The sequence below is a fragment of the Anabrus simplex genome, chromosome 2 (genome assembly GCF_040414725.1).
Source record: "Anabrus simplex isolate iqAnaSimp1 chromosome 2, ASM4041472v1, whole genome shotgun sequence".
Classification (NCBI taxonomy): domain Eukaryota; kingdom Metazoa; phylum Arthropoda; class Insecta; order Orthoptera; family Tettigoniidae; genus Anabrus; species Anabrus simplex.
In genome coordinates, this window is record NC_090266.1 from 455440288 (window position 1) to 455467854 (window position 27567).

A 27567-nucleotide genomic window follows, 5' to 3' on the forward strand; every position below is an offset into this window, starting at 1 on the left:
AGAAGTGCTTTTTTTAGTGTTCATTTTTGCTGTTAGTTTTTTGAAATCTGGCTGATAATTGGTAAGCGCAGTTCGCACAAGTTCACTTAAATGTTCATCAGTTCGTTCAGATCGATATGTAGATTTAATGAATTTAATCGTTGAGTACAGTGATTCACACACATAAGTAGTCCCAAAGATTGAGATTAGTCTTTAGACACACTGTTTTGTTAGTATGTATTTTTCTTCTGGACCATTCTTCCAAAATACTATGGTAGAAATGCCACTTCGTTTGAGTCCTTTTAGTCCTTTGTCCTCTTGCAGTTCTTGTAGCTCCAACTCTACAGCTGCTGTATCCTTTGTTATTGGTGATGAAACAGGACTGCCATCGCCCACAATATCAACAGAAAGAGGATTTTCCAGGAATGAAAATGAAGGTTTAAGTGATCTCAAATCATTAAATCTGCCATTGATTTCTTCAGCAAGGCCAGCCATTTTACTCGTGTAATCTTCAGTTTCCACCTGTACGTCTGGAAGGTTTTCAGTAATTTTCTTCAAACATTTGAAGTGAGAAAATGTTTTAGTCTGAAGGTCTTTCCCAAAAATCTTCAACTTGTTATGCAAGCTAAATACAGTCTGGGCCAATTCAGAAATATCTTTACAAGGAAGATATTGCTTTGAGCGGGAGAGTATGTCAGTGAGCCAGTGTTGTGAGGTGAAGCCAGTCGCGTTCACGTATAGGCAGTAGCGAGTGTCGATACTGTACTGAAACAGCACACAACAGCACACAGAAAAGTATCGACGTGAACGCGACTGGCTTCACCTCACAACACTGGCTCACTGACACACTCTCCCGCTCAAAGCACTTTCAAATGGAAGGCGCCAGAACTATCTTCACCTCCCATGTCTTACCACTGACCTGTAGCGCTAATAACGTTAAGCCATACACCACTGCTACTGACTGCCGCCAGCCGAGAGATATCGTTAGATTCCATTAATTATATCATTTAATTTTACTCTAAGGTTGGTGTCAAGAGCCGCACAAGACTGACTCAAGAGTTGCATGCGGCTCGCGAGCCTTGTTCTGACCAGCCCTGATATATAGACAGTGCAACGGAGTACTAAATGGTACTATTCAAATGCCCAATTTTGCCTGAATAAATTTCTCATTTGTTTTGATATTGTAATCATTTATTTGCATCATCATTCCCATTGTCTGTGCTGAGTTTCATTCTATTTCTATGTATCCTTTTGGGTATATTATTTTTTTAAATGGCAAAGGGTGTTTGACTAATTTCCTAACCATCTCAGATAAAACAGGAGCATAGTTGGTTTGAGAGATGTATAAAATACAATTATAAAATTTCAGAGAAAATTGGCTCATTCGATGTACAGAGTAGCTCCATAAAACAGAAACCAGAAATCACCAGAATTAAATTGTATGATAAGAGTAAAAGATTGGTGAAAAGTTAGTACTGATGTGTTTAAAGTAAAACAGTATCTAACATCTAAAATAGACTAGCATTTCACCTATTCAGTCAGGTTCTAAGTAAATAATGCTTGATGTTAAACAATTCACCTTTAGCAAGTTCATCCTTATAATAAATAAGAGGATCCACATAAAAAATAACCTATATATTAGTAACAGAATGAAATACGAAGAAATTATATTTTCAAGTTTTTTTTTGCAGTGTTTCTTATTTGCAGTAACATAAAAATGTATTTGATTTAACTAAGCATTTTTGTTTTTTTCACATCTTCCTCCTTCTGTATCAGCTCAGAGGTTGTTCAAATACTGCAAAGACCAATCTTAGAAATAGTTTTGAAGACACTTTACTGGATTCTTATTTTTCAGACAGTGAATGTTTCAGATTTTTGTCATATTTGCAGTAACATAAAATACATATTTGATTTAACAAAACATTTTTGTTTCTTTCTCATCTTTCTCCTTCTGTATCAACTCAAAGGTTGTTTAAGTACTGTTCAGTCTTCATGCTGTGGACTGATCATATATTTTTGATGCACGTTGATACTTTTACAAGATATAGTTAAAATTTTGCCTTGATCTGGAAAAGAGTAACCTGACTAATGATAACCGTAAAGAAATATGTGCTACCCAGATTGGAATTAGGCTGCTATATTTACTTATGTGATTTAAGTAGTGGTGATTATTTCTAAGGTGCTGTACATCAGACATTATCGACTAGCTCTTGACAATAAAGTTTTTAATGAAAATCTGAGAACCTGTCCTGAGTTAGAACTTACTTTCTATGGAACACTTCATCTCTTTTTTATGTTATTTTTTAAGATTCGTTTTTCGTCACACCGACACAGATAGGTTTTATGGCCTTAATTAAGGTACAGCATTCGCCTAGTGTGAAAATGGGAAACAACGGAAACCATCTTCAGGGCTGCCAACAGTGGGGCTTGAACCCACTGTCTCTCAGATGCAAATTCACAGCTGCACACCCCTAACCGCATGACCAACTCGCCCGGTTTTCTTCATCTTATTAAGTTCTGACTTGCGATAGAACTGACCTCCTTGCCACATATATACTCACAGAGCATGAAATGTATTAATAAGGTTGTGGGCTGTGAGGTGAAACATGACACCCATTAATCTAAAGTGCAAAGAATAAATCTCAGGTCAAGTGAGCACCACGAACTGAACTGTACCAATATGGCTGCACATAGTCAAGGACAAAACACCAAATAACACCAGAAGGCAGCATAAGAAGGTGGCTCAATTTGAATCATAGATAACATCCCCTCTCAAAGTGATGATTGCCCAAATAGTTCACTTCTTGAGACCGAGGTTGTTCAAACACTTCCAATGCTTGACACTGGGTAGTCCTTTTGTAAGCACATCAGCCGGCATCTCTTCTGTCGCAAGGTACTTCAAGTTGATTTCCTCTGCAGCCAGAGCTTCCCTCACAAAATGACGAAGCACATGAATATGCTTTGTGTGTGAGGGAAACACAGGGTTCTCAGCCAATTTCTGTGCTCCTTAGTTGTCAATGTGTAGATTGACAGCTGCCAGTAGACTCTTGCTAATCTCATCACACAGCCGTCGTAGGTGCATTGCCTCTTTGGAGACATCACTGAGAGCCATGTACTCAGACTCTGTAGATGAAAGTGCAACTGTGCACTGTTTTCTTGACTCCCAGGAAACAGGACCTCCACTCATTGTGAAGGTGTATCCAGTGTAGGATCTCCCGTCGTCAATGCAGGCGGCCCAGTCAGTGTCAACATAACCCACTAGACTGCCGCCTCTCGCTGTGAACGTGATGCCTAAGTCCAATGTCCCCATGAGGTAACATAACACACGTTTTGCAGCCTGCCAATGGCTGGGACCAAAACAGTCATTAAATTGATTTAGAACACGGGTTGCATGAGATATGTCGGGACGTGTTAATCAGACAGGTACATGAGTGCAACAACGAGCTCGCGGTATGGCGGTTTCTCTCCGTCCTTGATGGTCCAAGTGTCTGTCTTCAATAGCTTCGTCCCAGGATCAAGTGGCGTGGAGACTGGTGACATGATGACATTCCAAAGCAATCGAGTATGTCCAAGACGTACCCTTGTTGACTCATGGTGATTTTCGAATCAGTGCAATTGAATTTAATTCTCAAAAAGACTTCTTCAAGTATCCATACAGGTCATCGATTCTTCTGGAATTCCAACATAGAACAATAATATTGTCAACATAGATGGTAATTATCAGTAGGTAATCCTCTGTAGCTGTTACATAGACACTCGCGCCTCCGATGGTTGGCTTTGCTATGAACTTCCATAACTCTTCATCCAATCGCTAGTACCAACAGCATCCAGCCTGTTTCAACCCATATAACATTACCTTCATGCGGCATATTCTATTTCATTTCTATACCTCAGCCTTGTCGATTACATCTTCAGTGCCATAATTCCTTTCAAATTATGTACTTTAAAACTCTTTCAGTATACTCCAGAACTTCCAACCAAATCTCTTTGTCAACAATGCTGTTAAGGAAGGCGGTGGAGACATCGAATTGTCGCACATGCATCCCATGCTGTACTGCGTGAGCCATACTTAGGTGAAGGGAAATGAATCGCCCCATGAGAGCCTAGGTCTTGCTGTAATCCATCCCAGGACATTGAGAAAATCCCCTCGCGACAATCCTAGCTTTCCATTTAGTTATAGAGTCATCAGCGCTGTATTTGTTTCTCAATACTATCTGACTCCCAATAGTTGAACTATTCTTCAGACACTCCACCAAGTCCCAGGTATCATTCTTCAGTACTGAGGAAAACTCGGCAGCCATCTCCTGCAACCAGTCTTCTTCATCAGGACCAGTGGACTTGATGGGAACTTCTGCTATGCACGTGACATCTGGATGATCTCCGACTTCCTTTTCAGTAACCTGGTGCTTTCTTGGTCGGCCTGGGTTTCTCGTGAGAACCTTCCTAGGCCTACCTGGCCTGTGCTTCACCACGATGTTAAATTGAATCTAGCAAAGAAGGCAGCTAAGGATAACTTGATGACAAGCATAATTGGCAGTCATACAAATTTTAGTGAAAAATGGAAGGGTATGTATAGGTATTTTAAAGCAGAAACAGGTTCCAAGAAGGACATTCCAGGAATAATTAATGAACAAGGAGAGTGTGTATGTGAGGATCTTCAAAAGGCAGAAGTATTCAGTCAGCAGGATGTAATGATTGTCGGTTACAAGGGAAATGTCCAGATAGAGGAGGTGACTAATGCTAAAGAAGTATTAAAATTTACATATGATAACAATGATATCTACAATAAGATACAAAAGTTGAAAACTAGAAAAGCGGCTGGAATTGACAAGATTTCTGGGGATATGCTAAAGATAATGGGTTGGGAAATAGTACCATATCTCAAGTACTTATTTGATTATTGTTTGGTTGAAGGAGCTATACCAAATGAATGGAGAGTTGCTATAGTAGCTCCTGTATATAAAGGAAAGGGTGATAGACATAAAGCTGAACACTACAGGCCAGTAAGTTTGACATGCGTTGCATGTAAGCTTTGGGGAGGCATTCTTTCTGATTATATTAGACATGTTTGTGAAATTAATAACTGGTTCAATAGAAGGCAATTCGGTTTTAGGAGAGGTTATTCCACTTGTAGGATTCCAGCAAGATATAGCAGATATTTTGGATTCTGGAGGTCAAATGGACTGTATTGCGATTGACCTGTCTAAAGCATTTGATAAGGTGGATCATGGGAGACTACTGGCAAAAATGAGTGAAATTAGACTAGACAAATAGTGACTGAATGGGTTGCTATATTTCTAGAAAATAGATCTCAGAGAATTAGAGTAGGCGAAGCTTTATCTGACCCTGTAATAATTAAGAGGGGAATTCCTCAAGGCAGTATTATTGGACCATTATGTTTTCTTATATATGTAAATGATTTGAGTAAAGGAGTGGAATCAGAGGTAAGGGTTTATGCGGATGATGTTATTCTCTATAGAGTAATAAATAAGTTACAAAATTGTGAGCAACTGCCAAATGACCTCGATAATGTTGTGAGATGGACAATAGGCAATAGTATGATGATAAACGGGGTTAAAATTCAGGTTGTGACTTTCACAAATAGGAAAAGTCCTCTGAGTTTTAATTACTGCGTTGATGGGGTGAAAGTTCCTTTTGGGGATCATTGTAAGTATCTAGGTGTTAATATAAGGAAAGATCTCCATCGGGGTAATCACATAAATGGGATTGTAAATAAAGGATACAGATCTCTAGTTATGAGGGTGTTTAGGGGTTGTAGTAAGGATGTAAAGGAGAGAGGATTATAAGTCACTGGTAAGACCCCAACTAGAGTATGGTTCCAGTGTATGGGACCCTCACCAGGATTACTTGATTCAGGAACTGGAAAAAATCCAAAGAAAAGCAGCTCGATTTGTTCTGGGTGATTTCCGACAAAAGAGTAGCATTACAAAAATGTTGCAATGTTTGGGCTGGGAAGAACTGGGAGAAAGGAGATGAGCTGCTCGACTGAGTGTTATGTTCTGAGCTGTCAGCGGAGAAATGGCGTGGAATGACATTAGTAGATGAATAAGTTTGAGTGGCGTTTACAAAAGTAGGAAAGATCACAATATGAAGATAAGCTGGAATACAAGAGGACAAATTGGGGCAAATATTCATTTATAGGAAGGGGATTTAGGAATTGGAATAACTTACCAAGGGAGATGTTCAATAAATTTCCAATGTCATTGAAATCGTTTAAGAAAAGGCTAGGAAAAGAACAGATAGGGAATCTGCCACCTGGGTGACTGCCCTAAATGCAGATCAGTATTGATTGCTTGACCTTGTACAGAAGAATTTGAATGTTTTAAACCATATCTGATTTAACATCTAGGACGTAAAAGCGACCAACCTGTGAAATTTTTATTTAATACGTCAAACAGTAATGGAGAAATGAATACTTTTTTAAGGGGTGAATGTTTTGAAATATTTGTTAACATCTAAGATGTAGAATACCACCCTTCATTTAAAAAAAAATGTTAGTGCCTGAAATGATTTCAGAAGAATGGATATTGTGTTTTTGAGGGTCCTTACCACCTAGACCCCTCAGGGGAGAAATTTTTTGAAGTATGCAGTGTTTTACACCTAGGACATAAAAGAAGGCCCTTCTCGTAAAATTACAACTTAGTACGCCAAACGGTTTTGGAAGAGCTAACCTCATTTGACACTTTAGTGGTGGAACGTTTAAAAATATTTCCTATTTTACACCTAGGATTAGAAATATATACCACTATTTGGAATTATGTCTTCATATATTAAACCATTTTGGAGGAAGGAATTAATATACTTATTTTCGGATCTTAACCCTCATTTAAGACATTTTAACTTCCGCATTCAAACAGTTTCATATAACCGAATATTATTTTTTGTCATCATTCCTCATCCCCCTGTCAAAATACCCTTAGGAGTGTATTGTTTTAAGTCCACTTCTTATTTGTATCCTCATAAAAATATTCAACTCCTTTTACAACACCCTCCTCCCCAAAAAACAAAAGATGCATGTTTCTTTATTTTTAAAGAAGATTCCAAATACCAATTTTCACATCTGTAATATCGTCAGGTTTTGAAATACCAGTGTCCTAATAAAAATAATTCAACCCCTCTTTCAGTCCTTTTACTGTATGTGTTACTTTATATTTAAAAGAGATCAAAAATACCAATTTTCACGCCTGCAACATGTTACATTTTTGTGATATACTAATTTTAAAAATTCCACCACTTTGTCAGACCTGATCAACCCCCCCCCCCCCCCCAATTAGGTTTTCCTAAAACAATAAAATACCTGTTTCTTTATTTTTAAAGAAGATCCAAATAAAACTATTCGTGACTGTAACATCTTCAGATTTTGAGATATAAGTATCCTCAAATAGGTATTCAACCCCTTTCTCACCTTATGTCAACACCTTAAGAGGATTTTTCTGAAAACAAAAAATTACGTGTTTCCTTATTTTTAAAGGAGATTCCAAATACCAATTTTCACATCTGTAACATCTTCAGTATTTGGTGCATAAGTATCCCAATAAAAAGAATTCAACTAAGATCACTTCTCTTCACCCACCCCACCCCCTTAAGTGGATTTACCAAGAACAAAAAATATGTGTCTCTTTATTTTTATGGATGATTTCAAAAAAAAATTTTCATGTCTATAACGTGTCTATAATGTCTGTAACATGTTAAGTTTTTTATATATACTGTAAATATGCTGATTTTAAAAAATTACCCCCTTTACACTTCCCCTTATATGGATTTTTAGAAAACAAATTATATGGCTTCTTTTACTTTTACAGGAGATTCCAAATACCAATTTTCACGTCTGTAACCTGTTATGTTTATGAGATATACTCATTTCAAATATTCACCCAATTTGTCACTCCTGTTCATCACCCCTTAACTAGATTTTCCAAAAAACAAAAAAAATATGTGTTTCTTTATTTTTACAGGAGATTCCAAATACTAATTTCCATGACTGTAACATCTTCAGTTATGAGATATATATATCCATCTAAAAATAATTCAACCCCTATTTCAGTCCTTTTTACACACACACACCCACAGCAGAAGTGTTGTTGTTCTTTTTTTTGAAAACAAACGAATACATGTCACTTTTACTTTTAAAAGAGATTTTTTTCCTAATGATTTTTGTTCGGGGCGTCGACCCATGTGGAACGTTTGCCCCTCCTGGCATCATATTGTATGAACCTGCATGTAAGTGGAAAGGGAGTAGTGTGGAATGTTGTGTGTGAGGAAAGGAAGTTTAAGGACGTCACAAACACACAGTCCCCAGGCCAGGGATATTAATCATTACAATTTAAAAACCCTGACCCAGCCGGGAATCAAACCCAGGGCCGCTGGGTGACAGCTGGACGCGTTGCCCCCTACACCGCAGGGCCGGACTTAAAAAGAGATTTAAAATACCATTGTTCACATCTGTAGCATGTTAAGTTTTTGTTATATACTGTATACATGCTCATTTAAAATTTACCCCCTTTAACATTTCTCCTTAAATGGATTATCAGAAAACAAATTATGCATTTTCCTTTATTTTTACAGGAGATTCCAAATACCAATTTTCACGTCTGTAACATATTACTTTTTTGAGATATACTCATTTTAAGAATTCACCCCCTTTGTCAATCCTGTTCACCACTCCTTAAGTAGATTTTCCAAAAACAAAAAAAAATACGTGTTTCTTTATTTTTTAAGGAGATTCCAAATACCAATTTTCATGATTGTAACATCTTCATTTTTTTAGATATAAGTATCCTCAAAAAGTTATTCAACCCCTTTCTCACCTTTTTTGATCCCCTTAAGAGGATTTTTCCAAAAACAAAAGAAAAATACATTTTCCTTATTTTTAAAGGAGAATCCAAATACCAATTTTCATGTCTGTAACATCTTCAGTATTAAGTTCACATGTCTTCACCCACACCACCCACTAAGTAGAGTTTCCCAAAACAAAAAATTATGCGATACTTTTATTTTTAAAAGAGATTAAAAACACCAATTTTCATGTCTGTAATACATTATGTTTATGACATATACTCATTTTAATAATTCACCCCCTTTGTCACTCCTGTTTACTACCACTTAAGTACATTTTCCAAAAAAATATGTGTTTCTGTATTTTTAAAGGAGATTCCAAATACCAGTTTTCATGTCTGGAACGTCTTCAGTTTTTGAGATATAATTATCCACATAAAAATAATTCAACCCCTTTTTCAGACCTTTTCACACACACACACACACACACACACACACACACACACACACACACACACACACACACACACACACACACACACTGAAGTGTTTGTTTTTTGTTCTTTTTTTTTTTTCAAAAACAAACAAGTAACTTATTTGTTACTTTTATTTTTAAAAGATTAAAAATACCAATTTTCACGTCTGTAATGTGTTAAGTTTTTTATATATACTGTATATATTCTCATTTCAAAATTTACCCCCTTTAACACTTCCCCTTAAGAGGATTTTCAGAAAACAAATTATGCATGTTCCTTTACTTTTGCAGCAGATTTCAAATACCAATTTTTATGTCTGTAACATGTTACATTTTTGAGATATACTCAGTTTAAGAATTTACCCCGTTTGTCACTCCTGTTCACCACCCCTTAAGTAGATTTTCCAAAAACAAAAAATAAGTATTTCTTTATTTTTAAAGTAGATTCCAAATACCAGTTTTCATGACTGTGACATCTTCAGTTTTTGAGATATAAGTATCCACATGAGAGGTATTCAACCACTTTTTCACCTTTTTTCACCCCCCTTAACAGGATTTTCCAAAAACAAAAAATACATGGTTCTTTATTTTTAAATTAGATTCCAAATACCAATGTTCAAGTCTTTAAACTGTTCAAATTTTGAGATACAGATACACTCATTTTAAAAATGCACCCCCTTTTCACCCCCTTAGTGACGGAATATCCAAAATTCCTCCCTTAGCAAGCCCCTACATTATAGAATGAATGTATCCCCAAAATTGCATTTCTTTATGTCGAGTAGTTTTGGCTCGGTGAAGATAAATCAGTCAGTCAGTCAGTCAATCAGTCAGTCAGTCAGTCAGTCAGTCAGTCAGGACAAGTTATTTTATACGTATAGATTATAGCAATTCTTCGTATCAATCAATCAGTCGCTTCTGATCTGCATTTAGAGCAGTTGCCCAGATCTGTTGTTTTCATAGCCTTTTATTAAATGATTTCAAAGAAATTGGAAATTTATTGAATATCTCCAATCTGTAACTCCCCTTCCTATAAATGAATATTTGCCCTAATTTGTCCTCTTGAAATCCAACTTAAGTTCATATTGTGATCTTTCCTACTTTTAAAGACACCACTTAAACATATTCGTCTATGGATGTCATTCCACACCATCTCTCCACTGACAGCTCAGAACATACCACTTAGTCAAGCAGCTCGTCTCCTTTCTCCCAAGTCTTCCCAGCCCAAACTGTGCAACACTTTTGTAACGCTACTCTTTTGTCGGAAAACACCCAGAACAAATCAAGCTGCTTTTATTTGGACTTTTTCCAGTTCTTGAATGAAGTAATCCTGGTGAGGGTCCCATACACTGGAACCATACCCTAGTTGGGATCTTACCAGAGATTTATATGCCCTCTCCTTTACATCCTTACTACAACCCCTAATACCCTCATAACCATGTGCAGAGATCTGTACCCTTTATTTACAGTCCCATTTGTGTGATTACCCCAATGAGGATCTTTCCTTATATAAACAACTAGGTACTTACAATGATTCCCATAAGGAGCCTTTACCCCATCAATGCAGTAATTAACACTCAGAGGATTTTTCCTATTTGTCAAACTTACAACCTGAATTTTAACCCCGTTTATCATCATACCATTGTCATTTTGCAGTTGCTCACAATCGTGAAACTTACTGTAATTATTACTCTATACAGAATAACATCATCTCTGACTCCACTTCTTTACTCATATCATTTATATATATATAACTATCATAGGGTCAGATAAGATTCACCCTTTTTAATTCTCTGGGTTCTATTTTCTAGAAATATAGCCACCCATTCACTCTTTTGTCTAGTCCAAATGCACTCATTTTTGCCAATAGTCTCCCATGATCCACCCTATCAAGTCAACCAAAGACACAGTCCATATGATCTCCTGAATCCAGGATATCTGCTATATCTTGCTGGAATCCTACAAGTTGATCTTCAGTGAAATAACCTTTCCTAAACTCGAACTGCCTTCTGTCGAACCAGTTATTAATTTTGCAAACATGTCTAATATAATCAGAAAGAGTGCTTTCCCAAAACTTACATGCAATGCATGTCAAACTGACTGGCCTGTAATTTTCTGCATTATGTATCATCCTTTCCTTTACACACAGGGGCTACCATAACAACTCTCCATTCATTTGGTTTATCTCCTTCATGCAAACAATAATCAAATAAGTACTTCAAGTATGGTACTGTATCCCAATCTATTGTCTTTTGTACACTGGTATCCCCAGAAATCTTATCAATTCCAGCTGCTTTTCTAGTTTTCAAATTTTGTATGTTATTGTAAATGTCGTTGTTATCATATGTATATTTTAATACTTCTTTAATATTAGTTAGCTACTCTATCTGGACATTATCCTTGTAACCAACAATCTTTACATACTGCTTATTGAATACTTCTGCCTTTTGAAGTTCCTCGCATACACACTTCCCTTGTTTATTTATGATTTCTGGAATGTCCTTCTTTGAACCTGTTTCTGCCTTACCATACCCTTCAATTTTTCACTAAAATGTGTATGACTGCCAATTATGCTTGCCATCATGTTATCCTTAGCTGACTTCTTTGCTAGATTCAATTTCCTAGTAAGTTCCTTCAATTTCTCCTTACTTTCACAGCCATTTCTAACTCTATTTCTTACCAACCTGCACCTCCTTCTTAGTCTCTTTACTTCTCTGTTGTAATATAGTAGGTCTTTACCATTCCTTACCACCTTTAAAGGTACAAACCTCTTTTCATATTCCTCAACAATTGCTTTAAACCCATCCCAAAGTCTGTTTACATTTTTTTTACTGTTTTCCACCGATCATAGTTACTTTTTAAAAAACACATTCCTTTCATTGTATTCTTCTATCTTATTCTGATATGTGGACAGTTGCATTGTGTACTGACATTCTCATTTCATCAGGAACATGTTCTTTAACAATAAACGAGTTCCATGACTTTTTGTTGCAGCTGTACCGCCTCACCTGAAGATAACAATACTCGATACAAGACTTTACAATTTTTTATGCTCAGTGTTTTATTGTTCAACATGTTCAACATTGTGCATGCCACTTTTCTGCCTGCAATATGTTATAGGCAACTCCTTCAGACTTCATGATCTGAAATAACAATTATACAATAAAAGCTTAAATAATCAAACAGACCTACATGATTGTGGCAACTGAAAAGATACAAAACAAATTTGAATTTGATCTGGATATTCCAATGCATGAAAAAATCTTACCACAAAATATTCCATTTAAAATGTTAACTCTGCTCATCAAAAGGAAGATAACCCAATTTTGTCCATAATATTTTCTAATTCACTTGGACCAAATTTTTCTACTTGATGACACTAGACACTTAACACTGTCATAGATGCTGTTCCATCTGGTTGCATTTGGAGTTTTAAAAACTTTTGGAATGCTGATTGGTTGCACAGTAGTTTCTTTGTTTATTTCACAGAGCTTGACAATGGGCAAAAGATGAATGTGCAATTTTCTTAAAAATTACATTTTTGTTTATTTCACAGAGCTTGACAATGGGCAAAAGATGAATGTGCAATTTTCTTAAAAATTACATTTTCCTTAGCATTTTCAAAATCAATCAGTCAATACTGATCTGCATTTAGGGCAGTCGCCCAGGTGGCAGATTCCCTATCTGTTGCTTTCCTAGCCTTTTTCGAAATGATTTCAAAGAAATTGGAAATTTATTGAACATCTCCCTTGGTAAGTTATTCCAATCCCTAACTCCCCTTCCTATAAATGAATATTTGCCCCAGTTTGTCCTCTTGAATTCCAACTTTATCTTCATATTGTGATCTTTCCTACTTGTATAAACGCCATTCAAACCTATTGGTCTACTAATGTCATTCCATGCCATCTCTCCGCTGACAGCTCAGAACATACCACTTAGTCGAGCAACTCTTCTTCTTTCTCTCAATTCTTCCCAACCCAAACATTGCAACATTTTTGTAACGCTACTCTTTTGTCGGAAATCACCCAGAACAAATCGAGCTGCTTTTCTTTGGATTTTTTCCCAGTTGACTGTCCTATAAAGGACTGAAATGAAATGCAACAGCACTGAAGATTGAAAAGTATCCTTGGCTTTATACCCTTGGTGTGATTCCTTGGAACATTGCTCCAACGTTACCAACTTCTCAATCCAATATATATCTATTAGTAGAATGTAATAATTACTAGAATGTAACAATTACAATTTTATTTCAGGAAGTATTTTATGAGTTTTACATTTTATAAACAGTAAAGATATCAAGTAAAAATTCCTAAAGAAGTATTCATTACAAGTAATTTGATTACATTTACTCAATTCCCAACTCTGGACACAGCAACTGCAACACTGAACACATAGCACAACAGTGCAAGGGCGCCCATACCCGGGGGCAAGGCAGGGCCTCGGCCCCACCCTAGCTCTCAGGGAAAACCAAAATATTAAAAATACTACGTACCCCCACGTCTGGCTCCCCCCCCCCCCCCACCTACAAACTGTCACATGAGTGCTGATGCAACAGAGTGCTTTTTTTTTTTTTTCATTTCAATATAGGCACCTGAGCCAAGGCTCTCCTTGGTGCAATACAAATAAATTACAATGGCAGCAGTATTCACAATGTAATTACAAAATAAAATACAGTAAGTATATAATTTAACATGATGTAACAGATAAGATAGGACAAAGCTTCCTAAACATAATTACCATACTACTTCAAGTATTTAGTTACATTACTCTTGAAAATAGATAAAGTTGGTAATTTTTTTATACTTTTTGGAAGTGACTTATACATAGTTATAGAAAAATGTCAAAGAGAACTTTGACCATAACTAGTAGAATTAATCTTATTGTAGTGAATATTATAAATAATTCTTGTTTCATAATTATGAATCTGTGAACTGGTAATTACTGATGTGTTTGAGCGGACTAATTTGTTTTGAATTTTACAGATCATAATTATAGAAGCCTTTATGCAGAGGTTTGGAAGTGATAATATATTACAATGTTTATACAGATCTTTAGTCAGTGTCAGAATGGGCAGTTTGAAAATTATTTTTAGTGCTCTCTTCCTAAGGACCTCTACCTTTCCAAATAATTCTTTATTACAGCATGCCCAGACATGTATCATATAAGAGATGTGGCTTTCAATAACCCATGAGAGAACTTATATTGCAATTACAAATAGTCTCCACGCAATTACTCCACGACAGATTTTCATCTATAATCAGTCCTAAGAATTTAGTACTGTGCACTTTCATTACTCTATGATTGAAGAAAAGCAGATTTTTATCCAAATTTAATACATATAAAGGTTTGTGAAAATTTATGTAGTTTGTTTTTGTTAGATTTATACTTAATCGGTTGGATTTAAGCCATGTTTCAAGTAATAGAATATCCTGCTGCATATTTTGTTCAAGTTCATGATTGCTAGAGCCTGTGTAAAAAATATTAGTGTCGTCAGCTCCTAGTGGAATGATATAGTTGCTAGCTGATTCTCCTCAGAGAAAAAAGTCAGGATGGCAACTGACTTGACCATGTAGTATATAAATTTTCCTTACATCAAATCACAACCAATACCAATTTATGAAACAGGAATAAACTTCCTATAAGTGTACAGTTAGTAGAGAAAATTAAGACTGACAGAGCTCTCTAGAATGCGAATCATTACATCAATCAAGTCCTGCTAAATCCTACTGACCCCAAAGAGTAAAAATATTATCATGTATGAAGACTTGGAATCATTATGCAAGGGAACACAAGTCATGTGTTGTTTTACAGTTTTCAATATTGAATCAGAGGCAAGCTACATATTACTGTATATCCAGCTGAATAATTTGAAGTCTGAGCATTCGCCTAAAGAAAGCCAAAGAGAAGAAAAGACTCTCTGTAATTCTACAGTGCCTTACTGTAAGAAGAAATACACTTCATGACTAACCATATGATTGTTGCTTGAAGATCAATCTCAAATTTATTCTTGCACATGAGTGAAATGCTGTGATTATAAAGTGACTGCTTCAGTAAACCAAACAAATGCTTAAGTAAACTTAGCAGTGAAGGGACAATGATGTTTTTGAGGTATAGTTTATTTGTTCTGTAAACAATACATTCAGTTTATATATAATGTATCAGATTAACATGTATAATTTCTAGTGTTTTCACAATTTTCTTTGCTCTTTTCATTGCACATTATACTCAAGGTATGGAATACTGTTTTAACATGGGCACATGCTCCCACAATTTTCAAATATAAATCAGGGTCATAACCAGGAATATTTGATCGATTGTAATCATATACAAACTATCAGATGAAATATATCTTGGCATCACTCTGTACATGTAGATGTCATTACTAATGATGTTGCTGATACAAAAGGCAGCTGAGAGATCGATGTTGTTCCTGTCACAAGATACCATCAGAATGGGTGGGGCAAAGGAGTTGAGTGACTGTCAACATGGAATGGTCATTGGTTGCCACTTCAACAAACAATCAGTCAGGGCTATTTCTACCTTTCTCAAGTTGCTGAAGTCGATTGTCGGGGATGTGGTTGTGAAGTTGAAATGGGAAGACACATCAACAAAACCACTATTGGATAGGCCACATGTGTTGACTGGTATTTATGAGGACTGGGGTTCAAGGCAAAGACACACGCCCATAAACCACACATTTTGCCAGTGAATGCTAAGTGCTGGTAGTATAGAGAGTGGTGTGTGAATGACTGGAAACGTGACTTGGAGTGATGTATCACTCTATACCATGTGATAGTCAATGGGAAGTTTAGTTGTGACAAATGCCAGCCTGAGTGCCCACAGTGAAATTTGGTACGGTGGTGGGGGTTGACGGTGTGGGAGCGATTTTCATTGAAGGGACTTGGTCCCCTTGTAATAGTACTGAGCACGTTAAAGGTGCTACAATAAGCCAGTACACTGCAATATATCCAGGCAATGCTGGCGGGCCCTTGTTAAATGTTTAAAGTAGAAGGTGGAAGGCTTGTTGCCTAAGATCAGTTCAGAGATGATTATTGAGTGTTTCAACATGATAGTGCTCGTTACCATAAAGGAGAGTCTGTTGTGATTAATTTTTAGACAATAACGTTCTGGAAATGGACTGCCAACCCAAAGCCCCTACCTCAATTCTATTGAACAGCTCTGGGATAAACTAGAAAGGCGACATTGCTCCAGATGACACACATTACTATGTTTGCAAGGGTAATGTAAGCTTGAATAATTGTTCATCTGTTTCTTTTGCTAAAATACCTTGTTGGTGCTTAATTTTTATTCAAACATTATCTGATTGTCTAAGTCAAGCTTCATGCTGGATCTGATGACCCTGCCCTTTGAGTTTTTCCCTTACCTCACAGTATATTCAGAAATCTAAATAACAAATGTAATAGAGAACTAGTCATGCTGAAAATCATACCAGTAAATTATAAACCTGTTTGCAGGTAATAAATAACTTCTCTGAAGACCACTATTTTGTTCTTAAGATATGATAATTTCCCAACAATTCTGTTAAGTAAGATTACATTTCCCAAACTATCTCTGATTCCCATTTGGTTTCTCAGACATAATTAGTTGCTTTCTGCTCTTCATTAACTTCCATTTGTTCATTTTTGCAGGCTTTTTTCCCTACCTTTGAGTACGGTGGATTACGAATCAATTTAGTACATACAAACCGCAAATAAATAATTAGCTGTTGTTTCTGCTTGACAGTGAACTTTTGTATATGTTTATAATCAAGCTTTGTGTTCATGATGTTTGGATGATTGCAGACCAGTGGACTTCAAATCTATTAAAAGTTACAAATGCACCAAAAGAATTAAATCTGTCTTTTGAAACCACAAACTTCAAATAATAATAAATGGTAAAACTGGCTTGTAAGTTTTAATGTCATGTGGTAATTCAAAATAACCAACAAATACAAACATAAAGAATAATTTAACTTGGATAAGCACACTTTTGCGGCTCCTGAGCTGCTTTTCTTAGACAGGAATTAAAGACTGATCATCAGCAGTCACCTTGAGGTCATTATATATGGAATTATATCAGCATCACTACTACCGGTGTCTTGTAATTGTAAATGAATTACAGTGTTGGAATTCATTTAGCTTGTTTATGAATGACTGACTTCAGGTGAGTTATAAGCTGAGGTGAGTGGTTCAGATGGTTGAGGCACTAGCATTCTGAAGTATATGGTATTTTACACCTAGGACATAAAATACTACAAATTACAACTTAGTATGCCAAACGGTTTTGGAAGGATGAATAATTTAGTTTACGGACATAAAATACTACAAATTACAACTTTGTACACCAAACAGTTTTGGAAGGATGAATAATTTAGTTTACGGAGTTAACCTCATTTAACACTTTAGGGTAGGAACGTTAAAAAATATTTCCTATTTCACAGCTAGGATTTGGAATTGGAATTTTGTCTTTGTACGTTAAACCATTTCAGAGGAAGGAATGAATATATTTGTTTTCAGATCTTAACCCCCATTTAACTCTCTGTGCAGTTAAATTTGTTTCAAACCTTCTGTAATTTAACACCTAGGATATCATTTGAAATTTTAACTTCATAATTCAAATGGTTTCATATAAATGCATATTTTTGTCATCATTCCTCTCCCCCCAGTCAAAACCCCCTTAGGGGTACATTGTTTTAAGTCCACTTCTTGCCTGTATCCTCATAAAAATAATTCAACTCCTTTCACACATACTTAAGTTGATTCCACCACCCTCACCTGCCACAAGATACGTGTGTCTTTCTTTTTAAGGAGATTCCAAATACCAATTTTCTCATCCGTAACATCGTTCATTTTCAAGATATAAGTATCATCAAACAAAGAATTCAATTCATTTTTCAATTCATTTATCCCCCCCCCCCCTTAATTGTATTTTCCGAATACAAAAGAATACGTGTTTCTTTATTTTTAAAGGAGATTCCAAATACAAATTTTCACGTCTGTATCATCTTCAGTTTTTGATAGATAAGTATCCTCATAAAAATAATCCTTCAACCCATTTTTACAGTTCTTTTTACAACTCCTACCCTGTAAGTGCTTTTTCCAAAACAAAAAATACGTGTTACTTTTATTTTAAAAAGAGATTTAAAATAACAATTTTCACATCTGTAATATGTGGTATTTTTTTAGATATACTGTAGATTTTAAAAATTCACCCCCTTTAACACTTCCCGTTAAGTGGATTTTCAGAAAAAAATTATGCATGTTCCTTTACTTTTACAGGAGATTCCAAATACCAATTTTCATGCCTGTAATATCTTCAGTATTTGATACATAAGTATCCTCATAAAAAGAATTCAACACTTTATTCAGTTCTTTTCACCCACCCCACCCCCTTAAGTGGATTTTCCAAAAACAAAAGAATATGTGTTTCTTTATTTTTAAAGAAGATTCCAAATACAAATTTTCATGTCTGCAACATCTTCAGTTTTTGAGATATAAGTATCTCCATAAAAAGAATTAATCCTATTTTTATTCCTTTTTCAAACCCCTTAAGTGAATTTTCCGAAAACAAAAATACGCGTTTCTTGACTTTTAAAGGAGATTCCAAATACCAATTTTCATGTCTGCAACATGTCAAGTTTTTTAGATATACTGTAGATATGCTCATTTTAAAAATTCACCCTCTTTTTTTGTTCCCCTTAAGTGGATTTTCCAAGGAAAAATATTTATTTTTTACTTTGACAGGAAATTTCAAATACCAATCTTAAAATCTGTAATATGTTACATGTCTGAGATAATTTGCAGGTATTGTCTTTATAAAAATTCACCCCGTTTGTCACTCCTGTTCACCCCCTATTCATCGGATTATCCAAAAACACAAAAATATGTGTTTCTTTATTTTCAAAGGAGATTCCAAATACCAATTTTCATGTCTGTAACATCTTCTGTTTTTGAGATATAAGTCTCCCCATAAAAGGTATACAACAACTTTTCCCCTTTTTTCACCCCTGTTAATGGGATTTTCCAAAAAAGAAATTCTTTATTTTTAAAGGAGATTCCAAATAGCAATTTTTACGTCTGTATGCTTTTAAGTTGAGATATAGATATCTCAATTTTATAAATTCACCCCCCTTTTCACCCCCTTAGCGATGGAATATCCAAAAATCCTCCCTTAGTGAGCACCTACACTTTAATATAAATGTATCCCAAAAATTGAATTTCTTTACCGCCAGTAGTTTTGGCTCAGCGATGATGAATCAGTCAGTCAGTCAGTCAGTCAGTCAGTCAGTCAGTCAGTCAGTCAGTCAGTCAGTCAGGACATGTTATTTTATATATATATAGATAGATGGTACATACATTTCTTAAATGAATATGTTTCATGATCTTCCTATACTTTGCATGAACATTTCAATGATAACATTTCAATGAGGGGCTGATGATCTTTGATCCCTTGTGAGTGCATTTAGATATCCTTATTCTTTAAATTTGGGTACTGGTAGTTAGTCGGATACCTTCAAAGGAATCTAATACCTTATGGATTCTTCTTCCAGATACATGAAATTCTTTTTTTATTAAGTAATCTTTTACATTTCCCATAGAACCTCAGATCTTGCTTGAAAGGCAAACCAGCCTTTCATTGGTCACATGTTAACATTTTTTTCCATTATTTACTGCTACTCATTCAATTTTACTTTTCACCCCAACATAACTGAACATAACTGAAACCATCAATTGCAGAATGTGAAACTTGCTTCTGTAAACATTTAACTGAAGAAGATTGAAATAAATATTTCTACTATTTCCAGATACAGATTATCAGGATCCTGATGAGAAAGCATTTGAGAAGCTCAACAATACCTCAGGTCGAATTTATGCCAATGTGACATCTTGTGTGCAGTCACCAAATAATGGAATGTATGATAACAACATGATGACTTTGCAAAAGACTGTAAGTACTTGATCTTCCTATGATATTCATACACAGTAAGTTTGTTCATTAATCCTGAAAAGAAATTAAACTACAAAACTCTCTAACAACTGAGATTGACAATTTGAACCGCTGATACATACTGTCTGTTCAGTTGAGAGTTGTAACTATGACATAAACATCAATAACTCAGTACTTTATTTTGATGGGGCTAGAGAGGGTAAATTGAGATGTTCAGATGTTCTATCACAGGTCAAAGTGAACTTTTTTAGCCAGCCTTACTTTACTACATGAGATTCCCTTCGGTGTTTGTTATGGTTACACTCCTGCTTGACTCTAGGATATTTCCTATGTTGTACTGCAATAGGATAGGCAAGCAATACTTCATCTGTGATCACCATTTATATAAAAGATGATTGTTTCACTGTTGCATATTGCTGATTGAAAAATGGTTCATTAAATGTTTCTATGAGATATCAAGTGGAACTCAAGAGGAAATGTATCAAAGGTCTGCTTCTGTGGTGTAGTGGTTAGTGTGATTAGCTGCCACCCCCGGAGGCCTGGGTTCGATTCCCGGCTCTGCCACGAAATTTGAATAGTGGTACGAGGGCTGGTTTTCTGTGGTTTACCACTTCTCCTCCAGGCAAATGCTGGGATGGCACCTAACTTAAGGCCACAGCCACTTTCTTCCTTCTTCCTTGTCTATCCCTTCCAATCTTCCCATCCCCCCGCAAGGCCCCTGTTCAACATAGCAGATGAGGCCGCCTGGGTGAGGTACTTGTCATCCTCCCCAGTTGTATCCCCGACCCAGAGTCTGAAGCTCCAGGACACTGTCCTTGAGGTGGTAGAGGTGGGATCCCTCGCTGCGTCTGAGGGAAAAACTGACCCTGGAGGGTAAACAGATAAAGAAGAAGAAATGTATCAAAGCTTTGTTAAATGTTTTTGAAAACACTGTAAGGCAATGAACGTATCAGTAAAACATCCCAAAAACATACATTATCACAACAGTAACTGTCCTCTAGTATGATATATAGTATCTACAAACAGTTAACACTGCTGTGTATCTGCATGATATCAATTTGATGAGGTTAGTCATGAGTTCCTCTAAAATATATAACCACTCTTCTGTAAAGGCAATCTCCAGCTCTGGATGAACTTCAGTGCCTCTGTTGGGTGTAACGCGGATAAGCTCAATTAAACTTAAGTCTACTGAGCAAGCTGGCCATTGCATTTGCCCAATATACTGCTTCCAACATGTTGTTCATTAACGAAAACAATAGGTCGGAGGCTCTTGTCTCAAAGCTGTTAAGGTGCCATTTGGGATTGGAGATTTGTATGACCCTCAGTACTATTCCTATTCTCACCATCAGATTCTTGCCACCATATCCAGATGTTTCTTGCACAAAAGCAAGATTATTTTGTGTCCCACACTCCCTCATAGATAAACTCCACACTCAATTGTAACTCATCAGAAAACACAATCCTGCTCCATCCTGTATGTTCCCATTCACAATGTTCCAATGTCCAGTTTTTACAGGCTCATGCACTGTCGATGAGACACACCTAAATGAAATCAATTGCATACAACTTGAGATGTCACCTTTATTCCTGATGCTGTCTGAAGGGCATGATGCAATTTTGAATCAATCAATCAATAAATCAATCAATCAATCAATCAGTCAGTCAATCAATCAATCAATCAATCCTGATTTGTATTTAGGATTGTAACCCAGGTGGGAGATGCACTGCCAAATGTTTACCTAGCCTTTTCTTTAAAGAAAGGATTTCAAAGAACTTAAAAGCTTGTATTACTTTCTGCAGTCTAATCCCATGGGCTTTTAACAAGAGATCACTGTCATCCCTTACTGTAGTTGCTCATGAAAACTCTTGGCCTTTCCTTCACTGAACATTTCTTGCCATTTGAAAACAAGGTGTAAGGCTGGAAATTGCACTTTGGAACACTTCAGTGGCTGCAGATGCATCTCACTGAGTGTTGTTTAGTTCTCTATGCCATAGATTCTCATAAATCACACTATTGAGGCTTTCTACAACCTTCACATGACCTACACACTTGAACACTCTCAGATCTGAAAATGCTTACTTTTTCTTTTAGGGAGCATTATAATGGATATTAATGAGGATGGAGCCGGCCGTACTAACGAAACTAAGAGTACTTCCATAAGATTTTTTTCCATATGGAGGTTGAAGACCTCACTATTGGAACCAAACTCTAGATTTTCGATAACAATATAAAATCTGTTTTGGTATATGACTGCGGCGCTTGGATGGTGACCTACGATATGGTATGAAATATCCAGACATTCACCAACAAATGTTTAAGGAGTTTACTGGCAATATATTGACCAGGAGTAATGCCAAACGAGAAATTGAGGGAGAAAATGCACTAGATACTAATCAATGAGCAGATCATGCAAAGGAAATGGCATTAGATTGGCTACATATGGCACAGATCCAATAAAAATATAACAAAACAGGCACTCAAGCAGAAACCTAATGACATAGGAGGAGATGGAGACCCAGGATGACATGCAGGATCAATGGAGGAAAAGAGTTAAAAATTTGGTGGAAAGAGGTGAAACACATGTGCAACAAAAAGACAGATGGTGAAACCTCATCTTGACCCTATCCTCTTCAATGAGAATTTCAGGAATAATCATCATCATACAGTAACTTGAGAAAGTCCTGACCTCTACGCTTTGCACCAGATACTAAACAACAAGCAGAACAAGAAAAGAAAATGGCATTAGATCAGCTGCATATGCCACAGACCAAATGAAAACATGACAAAACAGGCACTCAAGCAGAAACCTCAATGACGGGAGGAAAAGGAGACCCATGATGACCAAACACGTGATCAGATGTTGAAATAACCAGAATCTGTTTTCCCACCTTGCAGAGAGTAGTTTAGTATTGTAGATCATACTGTCACAGACAACACATCAAATTATGGTACTTTCCATGTTTTGGCAGTGTTCTGAACCAGCACAAGTGTATTAGCAAACATTATTGAAAAAATAATTTACACTTATACACCAGACATGGAAGAATATGGCATCATGTTTAGTTAAGGAAAATCATGGTGATGGTTATGTAGAGAAAATTATGTGCAGACTCCATTGAAATGAAAGAAGAACAGCTGAAAATGACTGGTAAATTTATCTAAAATCTAAACCTTGCAGCACATACAGCCAGTTGAAGGCCTTGTCCTGCCAAGACAACTGCTGCACAACTAGATGACTTGTGATTAAAGAAGTGTCATGTTATCAGCATGACAACATGGATGAACCAGGAATCAAACCTAGGCCCTCAAGAAAACATGCTTCCACTATATGATGGGGCTGCAGTATCTAGGAAGTACAACATAAGTTTCCATTGATGAAGAACTCGCCAACAAGATCTGAGTTACAGGAAACGTTTGTTAGAGAACTTACAATTAAGGAACAACAAAGTTCCATTGAAGTGCAAACAAACCCTCTACCAAACTTACTTCACACCAAACTTGAGATATAGGTGTCAGGAGAAACCAGAATGTTACATAGTAATATTTTAGTTGAGAGTGTTGCCACCTTTCAGTACAGTGAGACTTCATTAATATGTTTCTGTTGGGAACAATTTCATTACGTCTACATGAATATTTCAGTTTTTTCTTCATTAGTTAATGATTTCACAAATTTTTTCTTCTACTTCTCAACTTTCTCTTCAGAATGCTGAACACACAAACCCATATGCACAAAGGGTTACAGCATTCACAAACTAGATGAGCTTGAAGTTTGAGCTGCATGTTATCTCACAACCTTCACCTGTCTTGATGTAAATAAACTTGTTGAAGTTCTTTGTGATGGATCTCAACAGGAGGGATCAGATTTGAGAGTGTAATGCATTATTAACATGATTAAAAACAACAAAGTGATGTTTTATCGTTGGTTCTATTGTGAGTGCAGTGTAGCCTATAGTAGGAAGAGTTTTCTCCAAGTACCGGTACTGAGTGTCGATCGATAGGATGTAAATGTGATAAATCACACTGGAGTGTTTAATTTATTAGTGAATATCATTATACTGATAGGAGGAACATAGAGTATTGTACTAGTGTGTTTTATCATAACATTATATTCACATATTTTCCTCTTTTTTTTTTTTTTTTTAATTTGTGCAAGGTAAAATATTTGATTTTCTCACTGGATGGTCCAAAACATGTCTTATCCAACATACTAACTTAATTTAATGATGTTCTACTAATTATAATAATCCCTCAATAAGATGACCCTCTGACCTTGGACTTGGATGCATGGTAATACAATTAAATAGGTGATACCTATATTACAAAAATTACACATTTTTGACTCTTCCTGAGAAATCATTTATGGTGTATAAGATGAGTTTTGGAACAGAACACCTCATTTGTGATATTAAAATGTATGTTTGAAACTGAATGTGTATTTCACCAAGAATATTAGAATTCTAGTAATATATCTGGCTCAGACTTCAGGCTAGTCAAAGACAACATGCTAGCTCACCACTCACACTGTGGGTTGAATTAACTCAGATGATCTGACAATTCACCAACTCGTCTGATATACGTCAACTTGTTGGAAGCGAGCTGGCATGAGCTGCAAGAGTGCGCATATGGCTCCAAGTGTACAGCCTATTTATTGCTGTTTTACTAAAACTTTCATTACACTGAACCCTATAATCTATATATATATAAAATAACTTGTCCTGACTGACTGACTGACTGACTGACTGACTGACTGACTGACTGACTGACTGACTGACTGACTGACTGACTGACTGACTGACTGACTGACTGACTGACTGACTGACAGATTCATCATCGCTGAGCCAAAACTACTGGACATAAAGAAATGAAATTTTGGGGATACATTCATATTAACATGTAGGTGCGCGCTAAGGGAGGATTTTTGGATATTCCATCGCTAACGGGGTAAAAAGGGGGGTGAATTTTTAAAATGAGGATATCTATGTCTCAAAAACTTAAAAGTTTAATTTGTTTTAATTTGTGCAAGGTAAAATATTTGATTTTCTCACTGGATGGTCCAAAACACGTCTTATCCAACATACTAACTTAATGATGTTCTACTAAGTATAATAATTGGTATTTGGAATCTCCTTCAAAAATAAGGAAACACATATATTTTGTTTTTGGAAAATCCCATTAAGAGGGGTGAAAAAAGGGGGAAAAGGGGTTGAATACCTTTTATGAGGAGACTTACATCTCAAAAACTGAAGATGTTATAGACATAAAAATTGAAATTTGGAATCTCCTTTGAAAATAAAGAAACACGTATTTTTGTGTTTTGGGATAATCCGATGTATAGGGGGTGAACAGAAGTGACAAACTGGGTGAATTTTTAAAAAGACTATATCTGCAAATTATCTCAGACACGTAACATATTACAGATTTGAAAACTGGTATTTAGAATTTCCTGTAAAAGTAAAGAAACATAAATATGTTTTTCTGGATAATCCACTTAAAGGGGAACTGAGAAAGGGGGTGAATTTTTAAAATGAGAGTATCTACAGTACGGTATATCTCGAAAACTTAACATGTTGCAGACGTGAACATTGGTATTTGGAATCTCCTTTAAAACAAAAAAACATGTATTCTTTGGTTTTTCAGGAAAAACCCTTAACGGGGGGGGGGGGGGTGAAAGAATTGAAAAATTAGTTGAATTATTTGTATGAGAATGTATATATATCAAAAACCAAAGATGTTAGAAACGTAAAAACTGGTGTTTGGAATCTCCTTCAAAAATAAACAAACATACATTTGTTGGGGGAATCAACTTGGTAGGTGGAGGGGGGGGGGGGAAGAAAACGGAGATGAATTCCTTTTACAAGGATACATATATCTCAGAAACTGAAGATGTTGCACTCATGATAATTGGTATTTGGAAGCTCTTTTACAGAAATGAGTACTGTTTGTTTTTGGAAAATTCACTGGAGTGGAGTGTAAAAGGAAGTAAAAAAAATTGAATTCTTTTTCTGGAGAAACGTATATCTCAAAACTGAAGGTTAAAGATGTGGAAATTGGGATTTGGAATCTCCTTTAAAAATAAAGAAACATGCACTTCTGGGGAGGGGGCAATCAACTTAATGGGTAGGTAGTGGGGGGGGGGTTGAAAAAGGAGTTGATTTACTTTTATGAGGATACTTATATATCAAAAACTGAAGATGTTACAGACATAAAAATTTGTATTTGGAATTTTCTTTCAAAGTAAAGAAACACTTAATCTTTTGTCTTTGGAAAATCCACTTAAGGGGGGTGAATTAATTGAAAAATTAGTTGAATTTTTTGTATGAGGATACTTATGTCTCATAAACTAAATATGTTACAGGCATGAAAATTAGTATTTGGAATCACCTTTAAAAATAAAGAAACACGCATTTTTGGTGGGGGGGGGGTCAACTCGGGGGCAGGGGCAGTGAAGAAGGAGCTTAATTCCTTTTTATGAGGATACATATATCTCAAAACTGAAGATGTTACAGTCATGATAATTGGAATTTGAGAGCTCCTTTATAAATAAACAATTTTTTGGTTTGAACCTGTACTTTTTTGTTTTCAGAGAAGGTACTTAACAGGGGATGAAAAGAAGTGAAAAATAATTGAATTATTTTTTATGAGGATGCTTATATCTTAAAAACTGAAGATGTTACAGACATGAAAATAGGTATTTGGAATCTCCTTTAAAAATAAAGAAACATGTATTTTTGTTTTCGGAAAATACACTTAAATGGGGGTGAGGGTTGGGGGGAGGACTGATCAAGGGGTTGAATTCTTTTTATGGGGATACATATGTATATCTCAAAACTGAAGATGTTACAGATGTGGGAATAGGTATTTGTAATCTCCTTTAAAAATATAGAAACGTGTATTACCTTTTTGGACTTGAGAGGAAACTGTTTCTCACATGTATGGTTCTATGTCGCATGGTCATCTTAGAACAAAAGGTAATACCACAAACATGGTTTACAAGGAATTTCTGGGGTAAATGAAACTCAGTTTTTTGGGTGAGTTTTTATAATTTAGGTATTTTCAGATAATGTCTTAGTACAATGTCGAGGAACGATTACGTTGATCAAATTACGAAATCCACGCGAGCAAAGCCACGGGCAATTGCTAGTCACATATAAGAAATTAACTTACAGACTAATACTTGTTGGTAAAAGGGGCCTAACATCTAGGTCATTGGCCCAATTTATAGACTAATCTCACTCACTTTACAGTATAATTTAATTTTTATTGCCACATACCTGAAGTAAACTAACGTAGAGGATGATCTGGACAATACTGTAGTACAGTCTATTGTTTCTTCTGATTCAAAAACTGAATAGTTCACAGATTTCTCTTCTCT

The 27567-nt window shown here is 35.9% G+C and overlaps 1 protein-coding gene across 1 annotated transcript in view; it reads left to right on the plus strand.

Moving 5' to 3' along the window:
• The window catches only part of LOC136863575 (uncharacterized), a 633079-nt gene that overhangs the window by 546179 nt on the left and 59333 nt on the right, over window positions 1–27567 (plus strand). The window contains exon 9 of the mRNA XM_067139956.2: window positions 20052–20194. Within this exon, the coding sequence (XP_066996057.2) occupies window positions 20052–20194 (143 nt within the window). The remainder of the gene's footprint in view (window positions 1–20051; window positions 20195–27567) is intronic.